Consider the following 14,247-nt stretch of genomic DNA (forward strand, 5'->3'; position numbering starts at 1 on the left):
CTGTAACTCTCCAAGTCGGCTTACTTCATCAGGAGGAAGCTCACCTGCTGGTTCTGGAGGACTCCACCGCTGACGTGGTTCTGGGGCGCCCCTGGTTGGAGCAGCATAATCCGACCATCTCCTGGAAGACGGGCGAAATTCTGAAATGGGGCGACACTTGCTTCTCCCGCTGTCTGATGGACCTGCCGGTTCCACCATCTCCATCACCTGATCTCTCTCTCTGTGCCACGTCCATCAAAAGTCCCGTAGAACAACGTTCCGTCGAAATCCCCAAGTGTTACGCCCCCTTCAGCAACGTATTTTGCCCGCAACGGGCTTCCAAGCTGCCTCCACACCGGCCATGGGACTGTGCCATCGACCTGCTTCCGGGTGAACCAGTGCCAAAAGGAAAGATCTACCCTCTTTCCATCCCGGAGGAGAAGGCCATGGAGGATTACATCAAGGAAGCCCTCGCCCAAGGTTACATCAGGCCGTCTACTTCCCCTGCTGCTTCCAGTTTCTTCTTTGTGGCCAAAAAGGACGGAGGCTTGCGGCCCTGCATCGACTACCGTGCCCTCAACAAGATTACAGTTAAATTCCGGTATCCCCTTCCTCTCGTCCCAGCGGCCCTGGAACATCTCCGTGGTGCCACTGTCTTCACTAAACTGGACCTCCGCAGCGCTTACAACCTCATCCGGATACGTGAGGGAGACGAGTGGAAGACCGCATTCATCACTCCTACTGGCCACTACGAATACTTGGTCATGCCGTATGGACTAGTCAACGCCCCCTCCGTATTCCAGGACTTTATACATGAGGTGCTCCGGGAGTTTCTCCACCGTTTTGTCCTTGTCTACATCGATGACATACTAATATACTCCCGGAGCCAGGCCGAACATCGCCAGCACGTTGTGGAGGTCCTTACCTGTCTACGCCAGTACCACCTGTTCCTCAAGGCTGAGAAATGTTCATTCCACCAACCTTCCGTTTCATTCCTGGGCTATAACATCGATCACAGTGGCATCCGGATGGACGAGAGGAAGGTGGAATCCATCACCAACTGGCCAGAACCCACCTCCATAAAAGAGCTCCAGCGTTTCCTCGGTTTCTCTAACTTCTACAGACGTTTCATTAAAGGATACAGTTCCATCGCCCATCCACTTACCAGCCTGCTCCGCAATAAGCCCAAGTCTCTGTCCTGGACCCCGGCGGCCACCAACGCCTTTAACCAGCTCAAGGAAGCCTTCACCACCGCTCCCTTACTCGTACATCCAGACCCTGAGAAGCAGTTCATCGTCGAAGTGGACGCATCTACTACTGGAGTGGGAGCGGTGTTGTCACAGCAGCAGGGGACGCCAAGTAGACTCCATCCATGAGCCTTCTTCTCCCGCAAGCTCAGCCCGGCGGAAGTCAACTACTCCATCGGTGACAGGGAACTTCTCGCGGTCAAGCTTGCCTTGGAAGAGTGGAGGCATTGGCTGGAGGGAGCTAAACACGCGTTCCTGGTACTGACGGATCACAAAAATCTTGAATACCTCCGTTCAGCTAAGAGATTAAACCCAAGACAAGCTCGCTGGGCCATGTTCTTCTCCCGCTTCAACTATACTATCTCCTTCCGCCCTGGTACTAAGAATGTGAAAGCGGACGCTCTTTCCCGCCTACATGCTCTGGAGGAAAAGACCGAGGAACCAGAACCCATCATACCAAGTTCTCTCATCGTGAGCCCTATCTCCTGGTCAGAAGAGACCATTCCCTCCTCCAATGCCTCCACGAACCCTCCGCCGGGCTGTCCACCTGGCTTGCTCTACCTTCCACGGACACGACGCACTCCCACCATTCACTCGGCTCACACGTCACTTGGCACTAGTCACCCGGGGGTCAATGAGACCCTCTCGCTGCTAAAAGAACGCTTCTGGTGGCCAGGGATGGCTGCAGATGTCAGAAGGTACGTGCAGGGCTGTAGGGAGTGTGCCATCTCCAAGTCTCCTCGTCATCTGCCAGCTGGGAAACTCCTTCCGCTGCCCGTTCCAGATCGCCCATGGTCACACCTAGGAGTGGACTTCATTACTGATCTCCCGGCCTCCGAAGGAAACACCACCATCCTAGTTGTTGTTGACCGTTTCTCAAAATCATGCCGTTTAATTCCACTTCCTGGACTACCCACTGCTATGGAGACCGCCGAGCTACTCTTCAACCAAGTCTTCAGATACTTCGGAATTCCAGAGGATATAGTCTCCGACCGAGGGCCTCAGTTCATATCCAGAGTATGGAAGTCCTTCTACTCCCTCCTAGGTGTGGCCGTTAAGCCGAGTTCAGACTGCACGATTTTCAAAGTAGTCGGGTCACTGTTCTTTTCACACTGCATGACTATCTTGGCCAGCATTCAGTCGCTGCTGTGTTCAAACTGCACGATGGATCGGCGACAGAAGGTTTCACACTGCATGACTTTACAATAGGAAGAATCGCCGACAACTCTGTCTGGCACGCAAACTACATTTCACAACCAAACACACGCGAGATGTGACAAGGAAACAACGCGATATCACGTGTGCAGGACCGGAGTTATTATTATTATTATTAAAAATGGTAGCCCGCAATACGAGTTGCCTGTGCGCTGATTTGCAGCGAATACAAAAAAAGAAAAGAAGAATATGGAGGAGGAAATGGTTGGGGAGACTGTGGATTGTGTTCTGCAATGAGAGTTGGAGGTAAATACATACTTAACTTTTCAATGTGCTGCTGTTGCGGATGGTCAAGCAAATGTTTGTGTTTTGTTTCCGTTTGATAGAATTGTAATGTTTATGTGAATGAAGCCATGCTTGCTGATGTTGTGGTCTATAACTCCTCCCCGAACTCCCCGCTGCTCCGTATCTTGCTCTCTCATTGGCTGTCGGTCATCGCCGATGTAGTTTTCAGTCAGAACACTTTTCACACTGCAGGATTTTGAATCGCCGACAGGTCCAGATATTTAGCATGCCAAATATCTCACGGGTGTCGGCGACTCGTCGGCGATTCTCTCAGATCGCGTCTTTGCTCATTCACACTGCGTGATTGTCACTCGCGTGAACGAGCACCGATTTGCCTGTGATTTCGGGCATTTGTCGGCGATTTCTCAAAACCTGTCGGCGAGCCAAAATCGGGGCTAAAATCGTGCAGTCTGAACTCGGCATTAGCCTGACTTCCGGATACCACCCCCAGTCGAACGGGCAGATGGAGAGGAAGATACAGGAGATTGGCCGCTTCCTGCGTACCTTCTGTCATGACCACCAGGACTCTTGGAACCAGTTCCTGGGTTGGGCCGAGTACGCCCAAAACTCTCTCCGCCAGTCTACTACAGGGCTTACACCTTTCCAGTGCGTACTCGGGTACCAACCCCCACTGTTCCCCTGGGATGGGGAACCCTCCAACGTTCCAGCAGTGGATTACTGGTTCCGAGAGAGCGAGAGGGTCTGGGACTCAGCCCACCATCAGCTGCAACCTACGACCTCCGACGTTCTGACACCCCAGTCTTCCAGCCTGGTCAGATGGTCTGGCTATCTACCCGTGACATCAGACTGCGTCTGCCCTGCAGAAAGCTGAGTCCCAGGTTCATTGGCCCATTCCCCATCGTTAAGCAGGTCAACCCAGTCACCTACCAACTCCGTCTTCCACCTGGGTATCGTATACACCCCACTTTCCATGTGTCACTCCTCAAGGCTCACCACCCCTCTGTTCTTCCCACAGGACCTGACGTGGCTCCCGCCGAGCCCCCCTTCCACTCATCCTGGAGGACGGAGCTGCGTACGAGGTTCGGGAAATCTTTAACTCCCGGCGTCGTGGTGGTCAGCTTGAATATCTGGTGGATTGGGAAGGATACGGCCCCGAGGAATGCTCATGGGTCCCAAGGAACGACATCTTAGACCCCAGCTTACTCCAGAACTTCCATGACAGTCACCCTGAGAAACCGGCACCGCGGGGAAGAGGACGACCACCACGGCGTCGGGGTTCTCGGCCCTCTGGAGCGGGCCGTGGAGGGGGGGGTGCTGTCACAGACACGTCAGGTTCCAACATCACCCAATCACAACGCGCACCCTCTCCAGAGTACTGATCACCGCCACCTGCACCTCATCACTTAACTCATCAACAGCACCATAAAACACACACGCACACAGCACTCCACGTCCGGTCTCGTTCGCATACCCTTAATGTTATGCTTACCTCAAGGACTCCTCGTATACTCACCTGTCTCCAGCGTGCTCCTTCCTTCTGTGTTCATCATCTGCTGTGTGAGTGTGTCCCGTCAGTTCCCAAGTTCTCCAGCGATCACCAAGCTCCAGCGTACATCTACCTGCAAAGATAAGGACAGTAACTATACCTCATAATACCTACTCAAGACTATCTTCAACCAGTTAACTCACCTGTGTGCTTCACCCTGCTCTACTGTGGTCTAATAAACAAACCATTACCTGTTACATCTGTGTCTGTCTCCTGTCTACTGTAACAAATATATTCAAATAGAAACGGTTATTTTAAATTGTAATAATATTTCACAATATTACTGTTTTTACTGTATTTTTAATTAAATAAATGCAGCCTTGGTGAGCAGAAGAAACCCAAATATTATTCTTTTGCTTAGTATAATAATAACGTATTCAACTACATTTGAAAGAAGAAAGAGAGAAAACTCTTTACATGTGCTCGCGCTCATAACCGCTGAACACCTGAACACAAACAATTATCAAATGCACATTGACGGATCTTCTTCCGTCTGTTCTCCAAAATGTAATCAAATGTATATTTCTGCAGGCACGTGTAAACTGGTTAACTGTATCTATGCAAAGGCAATAATTTTCAAGTCGCTGGCGCCGCCACTGCACTACCCACAAATTACCACGGGACGGTGGGTATTCATTTCATACTCTCTGAACAATGCGAGCTTATTTAATATATAAATTAAGATATATGTCCAAAACAACAGTAAAGAAATGCTACATATTTTGTTATCGTGCCGTAATAGGCTAATCTGTTTGGTTGTAAAATGTAGGCTATGCTGTATGAATTGAAATCAAATAAAATCGATACCTGTGGAATTGTTCACAGACAGCAATTAATTTATTAAACCAATGGCAGTGCATTTGCACTGCTGTGATTGAAAAAGGCTTCGGTAATTGGAGAAAAGAAGTTTCCCCACCGCATCTTAGCGACGCAGTATGAGTAAAATATCGAAAGGGAACTAATTTTTCTCCGATTACTGAAGCCCTTTTCAATAACGCAGTGTAACTGCATGGCCATTGGTTCAGGCAGTAGAGAAAAATGATTCAATGATGGCGCGGCGGAGCTGCGCAACCCTATGGCAAGGAAACCCGCCAGAGCCTGCCAAAATGGGCAGGGCATCTGGCCATATAAGCAGGCATTTAGCTATAGGATCTCAGATCATTTCTCCTTCAGGGACGACAATCGTCTCTTCTCTGTTACCGAGACAACTGAATGCCTTCGCCATTGACACGCCTCGCAGCGGATTTGGCTGATCCACGCCTGCCCGCTTCAGCTCTAACGCAGCCAACTCATTCTCTCGCGCTACTCGCGAGCTGCTTTGTCGCCTGCAAGCGGCCGATCAGTGCTTCCCCCGCCAGCATCCGGCGAGTATCTAAAAGAGTGGCATTGTTTCAAATGTTGCGCCACAACTATGGCAGCGGATCAAGCATCTCAGTGCCTGCTCTGCTCTAGTTGATCGCCTCTCTCAAGCAGCCTGATCAGCGCGCCACTCACAAGCTGCCTTCAGCTCATCTCCTGACGTCTTCCGTCAGGTGAGCATACAGAGCTTATTTTTCTAAAAGAGCATATTCTTGCTGGGATTTGTTTCAAAATGCCGTGCCTCTGAGAGCGTCATTTGCCGGGTCTGGCCCCGCAAGACGTGTCCATTGAGGATGAGCACTCTTACTACGAGAGCGCGAGAGCAAGTTCAATGCTGATAGCGCTCAGATGAATATGACATGACGCTGACTCAGGTGAGACTCATGGAATATATTCACTCTGAAAGAGCATATTTCTCCAGCATTTGTTGTAAAATGCCAAGCCTCTGAGCTGGGATTTTCCGATGCTGCACACGCTGTTAGGGCGAGTACCACACTGTCAGTGCTCAGCTGAATGCAGCACTGACAGCTCTATGCCATGACTAGCTCCCCTATAACTATTAGGTGAGACTCATGGAATATATTTCTTCCAAAATAACATTATTTCACTGATGTTTGTGGTAAAATGCTGAATTTCCGAGCGTGTCACTTGCCAGCCCTGCCCCTACAAGCCGCCTCCATTGAAGATGGACACTCTCACCACGAAAGCATGAGTCCCGCCTCGCTGCATTCAGACTAGGGCTGGGCGATATATCGAATGCGATTGTCACGCGCATTTCGTCAGTAAAGCCAGTTCCCTGATTACCGCTAAATCGCCATCACCTGCTTTCAAATGCAGCGGCATTTAATAGACAGAGCCGTAGATCACTGAAAAGCCACGCAATATCACGTTCATTATCGCAGATGAATCGCCTTCGATAATGAACGCGATATTGCGTAGCTTTTCAGTGATCTACGGCTCTGTCTATTAAATGCCGCTCCATTTGAAAGCAGGTGATGGCGATTTAGCGGTAATCAGGGAACTGGCTTTACTGACGAAATGCGCATGACAATCTCATGCGATATATCGCCCAGCCCTAATTCAGACCGCTTTCTCTGAAAACTGCCTCTGTTATGCCTCCTGCCACCTCATTCAGTTCCGAGTGTTGGAAGCAATGTATTTATTGCAAACATTGGGCCCGAACACGCTGCTATAGCGAATACAATAAAATACAAACACACTCAAAAAGAGAGCAAATTTCATTTTCCGCCTATCGCGAACGCCAGGCTAATCTGTCGTCCAATCTGATCCAACCCCTTGCCATGTGGGCTGAGGTCTGGCAGGCCATCCCCGGAGTGTCAAACTGGGTGTTGGGGATTATAAAACGAGGCTATTCACTTCAATTCACTCAAAGACCCCCGCGTTTTGGCGGCGTGGTTCCCACCTCAGTGAAAGTAAAGGACGCTCACGTCCTCCGCTCCGAGGTGATGACTTTGCTGGCGAAAGGAGCCATAGAAATGGTTCCCCCAGCCCAGAGCGAGTCAGGCTTTTACAGCCGCTACTTCCCGCAAAAAGGATGGTGGCCTCAGGTCCATCCTAGATCTCAGGCACCTGAACCGCTCCCTCATGAGATGGAAGTTCAGGATGACTACACTGAAACAGATTCTCAGACAAATATGCCCAGGGGACCGTTTTTTCTCACTGGATCTGAATGATGCGTACTTTCACATCCAGAAAGTACGCCTCTTGTGACGTCTTTTCTACAGGAGCATTTGGATAAGGGCCTCACCCCTTCCACGCTCAAAATATATGTGACAGTCATAGCAGCCTTTCACGCTCCAATTGCCGGCCAGACGGTAAAAAAAAACAACTTAGTTGTTCGGCTTCTGAGGGGTTCAAGGAGGCTCAAACCGCCTCACCCTCTTATCATTCCTACCTGGGACCTTTCCACGATCCTGAGGGCTCTCAATGAGGCCGCTGCCATCTTAGCAGTGTATCACCGCACATCACTCCTGGATAACTGAAAATGGGCAAAGAGGCGGGACGTGGTTGGAACTGAGGTGCCTGGTTACTGAAACCATGCCCGCCTAATGTGACGTGATCATGTTAGCAGGCAAAGAAGCTATCTATCAAAGATACCATCTAAAATATTAATAAAGGTAAGCTATATCATTTGAAAATTCTAAAGGTTTACTGTCAATCTACAGTGTCTTTTTTACGATATAGATGCTCCAGCACCAGTAATTGTAATTTGTGTCAGGAGCAACAGTGTTCTCTTGGTGCTCGTGCACACTGCGGATTCACACGGACGAGCGCTTAACTGTTGCAGAGACTCTATTCGTTATGTTGAAATCACAAAATAAAATACACATGAACGTGTCCCTGCTCTTGATATACAATCACTGATGAACATCTTTGGTTTTAATGAGAAAAAAATCCATGGTTGGATTAGAACCCAGAACATCTTGCACGCTAAATGAAAATACTGCCACTAGTCCATCAGGACATTCTATTATCAAAAGCAGATCCTCTTATTTATTAACTAATGTACATACTCTCAAGACTAACGACATATTGTATTATAGCAGATGTAAGATGATAGTTTCTATCATATTAATTTTAATATCATATTATTATTATTGTAATAATACAATTACAATATATTTTATATCCTCCTGCCATTGTTATTGTAGTAAATCTCAGGAACAAAACATTTAGCCAAAGCCACGATCCAACAACGTGTGTTCTGTTTATCTTCTGCATGCGTGCACATCTACACAGACGCACATCTGTCTCGAGTCTCGATCATTAATGCAGCCAGCCATATATTATTATTTTATAATTGTATAAAATAATCCCGAAAAAAAGCACAAACACGGCAGAGATGCCAAATTCAGCAGCTGGAATTAGCTGAGGTAAAGTGATGGCTCACAGACAGCAGTGGCAAAACTGTCACTCAAGTGACCATGCCCTTAATTATGCAGAACTTTAAGGCTTAATATAATTTAAACGGACAAGTTATAAAAAAATAAAAAATAATTCACCCCCATTAGAGTTGTCATGAAGCAAAATTAGCTGTATAGACCAAAACCACAAGTTGATCCAGGCTGTAAACATGTTTTTTTTTTTCTGCTGTAAAGTTGGCCATTTTAACAAGAGACTCTGCTGTCTTTTGGAGCCTGTCCCTAGTGGCCAGTTGATGAATTGCAGTTTAAGTCACTTCCGAATTGGCTTCAAGAGACATTTTGTGAGGTTGCTGCTTGGTTTTACCCTATGGTTTTACCGGATCTTTGATCAGTTTTATACATTTGTAGATGTTTTAATTAGACATTAGAATAATTAAAATGAATAGTTATTTATCTCTTATTGGCCTGTTTAGCTTGAGTCCATGGAACAAACAAAACAAGCCCTGAAAATTTAAAAAAGAACTTATTATACAGACACTCTATATTTAATCTTATTAGACGATTAGTTAAATTGCATTTGATAGATTTTACTTTCAATAAACATTTGCAATAGATTTGTAAAAGATGTTTTTATGCATGTTTGGCCCAAATTTTGTTGTATTTACACTGTTCTGACCACTAGCGGTCACCGTGAAGACAGGTGTCAGATTGTTTCGAAGCCTCGACACATTACGGCACATTTGCTTCAACTGCTTCAGTGTTTCGCGAAGCCTCGATCTGCCCATCACTAGCTGCTACAGCGAATAGCTGAATTACTTCTACGAAACAATTACAGACTTTCTGTGTACAAGAGCGCCCTCCGGCTTCCAGCATGAATGAAACATCTATTACACGACAGTGAGCAATTCATAATGTTTAGATAGCCTCATTTTAGTTAAGAATAAAATGACAGGTCATGCATAGACTATCTTGTCTCTTTGAATTTATATCAAGACTTATTCACATTGGCCTCTATGTGAACACAATTTACATTTTATTCAAAGTGCCGGGGACACATAACCCCCGTCCCCGCGTATTCTATGTATGTGTAGCCTATATTGTATGTGTTTGAAATTGTTAGTTGGCAAACACCAAATGAGCATAGCCCCTTCTTTTTTTTTTTTTTTTAAATATAATTATTATTTGGGACTAAACACCATAGGTTTATGTTGTTTTCAATCACTATTGTACTCTTTTCATCACAAGCAAAAGAGCAAATATACAATGGCATCTTGGACCTGAGGAAAACATAAACTTTTACCTTTTAAGCAGACGACACCTGCATCTTCTTCGTGACCACAGTCATCGTTTCCAAAAAGTGTGTGTGAGCACTGTGTGAGGGACGATTCACTTCCTGAACATCCCACATCATCCAACCAGATCGGATCATTTCCCTGGCCAAAATGAGCGTTGGAGTGTGCACTAACAGCTCGTCCACATCCCAACTGTCTGCACACCACCTCAGCATCATTCATGTCCCAGCCATCATCACACACTGTCCCCCACTGGCCATCATAAAGGATCTCAACTCTCCCAGAGCAGTTATTACTACCATTCACCAGTCTGATACTATATTCACCTAAAAAAAATAAAATAACTATATTATGAATCAACTTACATCTAACAACATGCTAAACTTGCAAACTAGCTAAAACCATCAGTCATTTTTAGGAGCCAAGCACCAAATCCCTCTGCTTTTTTGGTTCGGTACCAAGTTGGCACTGAAATGTAAAAAATGTGATGAAATCATCATTTCCCCCTAGTATTTTGAGCGCTGTTAAAGGGTTAGTTCACCCAAAAGTGAAATTTCTGTCATTAATTACTCACCCTCATGTCGTTCCACACCCGTAAGACATACACGGGTAACCGGGGGAAACCGACAAAGACTAAGGGAAATCACAGGGTATATATTCAAGGCAGAAACTAACAAGACACACCTGAAACAAGGACACTAATCAAATTAGAAACCATGACAACTAAATAATGGCGGGAAAACTAAACAAAGGAGGAGATGTGACTAACAGAACAGACAGATATGTGACACATTGACAGCAATATAATTTACACTTACAAATGCCCAGAAAGACTAAAGACGTATTTAAAACAGTTCATGTGACTACAGTGGTTCAACCTTAATGTTATGAAGCGACAAGAATACTTTTTGTGTGCCAAAAAAACAAAATAACGACTTTATTCAACAATATCTAGTGATGGATGATTTCAAAGCACTGCTTCATGAAGCTTCAAAGCTTTACGAATCTTATTTTTATTCGAATCAGTGCTTGTATCAAGTCATGTGAACCATCGAAATTTAGAAACGTTTATGATGTAACAAAGCCTTGTTTACTGAAATCACATGACTTTGGCACTCCGAACCACTGATTCGAAACAAAAGATTCCTGAACAAAAGCTTCATGAAGCAGTGTTTTGAAATCGCCCATCACTAGATATTATTGAATAAAGTCGTTATTTTGTTTTTTTTGGTGTACAAAAAGTATTCTCATTGCTTCATAACATTAAAGGATTAGTCCACTTTTAAATAAACTTTTCCTGATAATTTACTCACCCCCATGCCATCCAAGATGTCCATGTCTTTCTTTCTTCAGTCAAAAAGAAATTAAAGTTTTTGATAAAAACATTCCAGGATTTTTCTCCTTATAGTGGACTTCAATGGCCTCCAAACGGTTGAAGGTCAAAATTAGTTTCACTGCAGCTTCAAATTGTTCTACACGATCCCAGATGAGAAATAAGGGTCTTATCCATGGAACAAACAAAACAAGCCCTGAAAATTTAAAAAAGAACTTATTATACAGACACTCTATATTTAATCTTATTAGACGATTAGTTAAATTGCATTTGATAGATTTTACTTTCAATAAACATTTGCAATAGATTTGTAAAAGATGTTTTTATGCATGTTTGGCCCAAATTTTGTTGTATTTACACTGTTCTGACCACTAGCGGTCACCGTGAAGACAGGTGTCAGATTGTTTCGAAGCCTCGACACATTACGGCACATTTGCTTCAACTGCTTCAGTGTTTCGCGAAGCCTCGATCTGCCCATCACTAGCTGATCGAGAAAAACTAGAAAAACATTCCAGGATTTTTCTCCTTATAGTGGACTTCAATGGCCTCCAAACGGTTGAAGGTCAAAATTAGTTTCACTGCAGCTTCAAATTGTTCTACACGATCCCAGATGAGAAATAAGGGTCTTATCTAGTGAAACCATTGCTCATTTTCTGAAAAAAACTAAAAATTATATAAGTTTTAACCATAAATGCTCATCTTGAACTAGCTCTCTTCTTCTTCTTTATTAGAATTCCGGCAGTGTAGACTCTGCTAAGTGTATTACTGCCCTCCACAGGTCAAAGTTTGAACTAATTGTTATATGCAATATGCTAGTTCAATAGTATATAACAATTAGTTCAAACTTTGACCTGTGGAGGGCAGTAATACAGGTTTCACTAGATAAGACCCTTATTTCTCATCTGGGATCGTGTAGAACAATTTGAAGCTGCAGTGAAACTAATTTTGACCTTCAACTGTTTGGTGCCCATTGAAGTCTACTATATGGAAAAAAATCCTGGAATGTTTTCATCAAAAACTTTAATTTCTTTTCGACTGAAGAAAGAAAGACATGGACATCTTGGATGACATGGGGGTGAGTAAATTATCAGGAAAAGTTTATTTAAAAGTGGACTAATCCTTTAAGGTTAAACCACTGTAGTCACATGAACTGTTTTAAATACGTCTTTAGTCTTTCTGGGCATTTGAAAGTATAAATTATCTTGCTGTCAATGGAGGCCTCACTGAGCCATCGGATTTTATCAAAAATATCTTAATTTGTGTTTCGACGATGAACGACAGTCTTACGGGTGGGGAACAACATGGGGGTGAGTAATAGACACCTGCTTTCAAACTCTCTCGTGTGTTTCTGTGTAAGCGCTACAAATAAAAATGAATAGTGAAATAAAACAAATAAAAATGTCTTCAAGAACTGCATCTTCTCGGGATTTAATTTTAATTCACAGTCATTTTATAAATTAGCAGCACAAACACAAAAATAAGACATCAATACAGAATGAATTCACTTTCATGCAACTAATGCGTTATTATGTAGGCAATGAGACAAGATTAAGCTCTCACCTACAATGATGATAACAGTGTTACTCCAAGGTGATATTATAGTGCTGTTTTGGTAGGAGTAATTACAGCTGTAGCTGCCCTGATGTGAGACGCTTACATTGACAAGGTTGAAAGTCGCACTAAATACATGTTTCTGGGAGGATATAGATGATCCGTTTATGAAGAGGTGGAATTCAGCATCAGCATTGCATCTTGGTTTAGGTATTGTGCATCTGAACTGAATGTTTTCTCCAGGAGAAACAACTATATATGTGGGGATCACAGAAAGTGTGGGCTGCTGCAGGTCACCTGTTAAAAAAATAGGCATCCATTTAAAATTACATGTTAATATGAAAATCATTAAATACATGAAGCTTATTGTAATTTCTATTGCTCATTTCTACCTAACCCTAACCCTAATGTCAAGATGCAAAAGATTTACCTGAACAAACAACACCAGCATCTTCACCATGACCACAGTTGTGAGCTCCTAGTCCTCTGTGTGAACATTGTGTGAGGTTTCCTTCACCTCCCGAGCATCCAACACCATCCAGCCAGATCGATCCACTGCCTTGACCAAAGGCGGCACTTTTAGGTGCACTGATGGCTGAACCACACTCTAACTGTCTGCACACCACAGCAGCATCATTCATGTCCCAGTCATCATCACACACGGTTCCCCACTGGCCATTATGAAGGATCTCCACTCTTCCACAGCATGAATCAGACCCATTGACCAATCTTATGTCTGGTAAGATATAAAAATATAAGTACAATGTGATTAAAAACTATTTTGTAAGTCATTGTATATTGTATATGTTTGAAATTGTTAGTAGCCAAGCACCAAATGAGCATAGCCCCTCTGCTTTTTAAAAAAAAATAAAAATAAAAAAATAATATATATATATATATATATATATATATATATATATATATATATATATATATATATATATATATTATTTGGGACTAAACACCATAGGTTTATGTTGTTTTCAATCACTATTGTACTCTTTTCATCACAAGCAAAACAGTAAATATACAATGGCATCTTGGACCTGAGGAAAACATATAAACTTTTACCCTTTAAGCAGACGACACCTGCATCTTCTTCATGACCACAGTTATGGTCTCCAAAAGGTTTGTGTGAGCACTGTGTGAGGGACGATTCATTTCCTGAACATTCCACATTATCCAACCAGATCGGATCACTTCCCTGGCCAAAATGAGCCTCAGAGTTTGCACTAACAGCTCGTCCACATCCCAACTGTCTGCACACCACCTCAGCATCATTCATGTCCCAGTTATCATCACACACTGTCCCCCACTGGCCATCATAAAGGATCTCAACTCTCCCAGAGCAGTCAGTATTACCATTCACCAGTCTGATAGTATATTCACCTAAAAAAATAAAATAACTATATTATGAATCAACTCACATCTAACAACATGCTAAACTTGCAAACTAACCATCAGTCATCTCACGTAACTAGGATCTGAGTTTTAACTAACAGTCTGTTACTTACCAGTTACTGAAGTTTGAGCACTGGCTGTTGAGATGAAAAACAGTGACATTTAAAAACATTGTAGACTTACAGTTAGATAT

At 43.9% G+C, this 14,247-nt stretch overlaps 1 protein-coding gene across 2 annotated transcripts in view; it reads right to left on the reverse strand.

Moving 5' to 3' along the window:
• The window catches only part of LOC125261851 (deleted in malignant brain tumors 1 protein-like), an 88,031-nt gene that overhangs the window by 36,244 nt on the left and 37,540 nt on the right, over positions 1-14,247 (reverse strand). The window contains exon 12 of one of the 2 annotated variants that reach the window (XM_048180404.1): positions 9,778-10,095. The exons of the other annotated variant lie outside the window; for it this stretch is intronic. Within the exon in view, the coding sequence (XP_048036361.1) occupies positions 9,778-10,095 (318 nt within the window). The remainder of the gene's footprint in view (positions 1-9,777; positions 10,096-14,247) is intronic. 2 annotated transcript variants of the gene reach the window in all.

This window comes from Megalobrama amblycephala, unplaced genomic scaffold (genome assembly GCF_018812025.1).
Source record: "Megalobrama amblycephala isolate DHTTF-2021 unplaced genomic scaffold, ASM1881202v1 scaffold507, whole genome shotgun sequence".
Classification (NCBI taxonomy): domain Eukaryota; kingdom Metazoa; phylum Chordata; class Actinopteri; order Cypriniformes; family Xenocyprididae; genus Megalobrama; species Megalobrama amblycephala.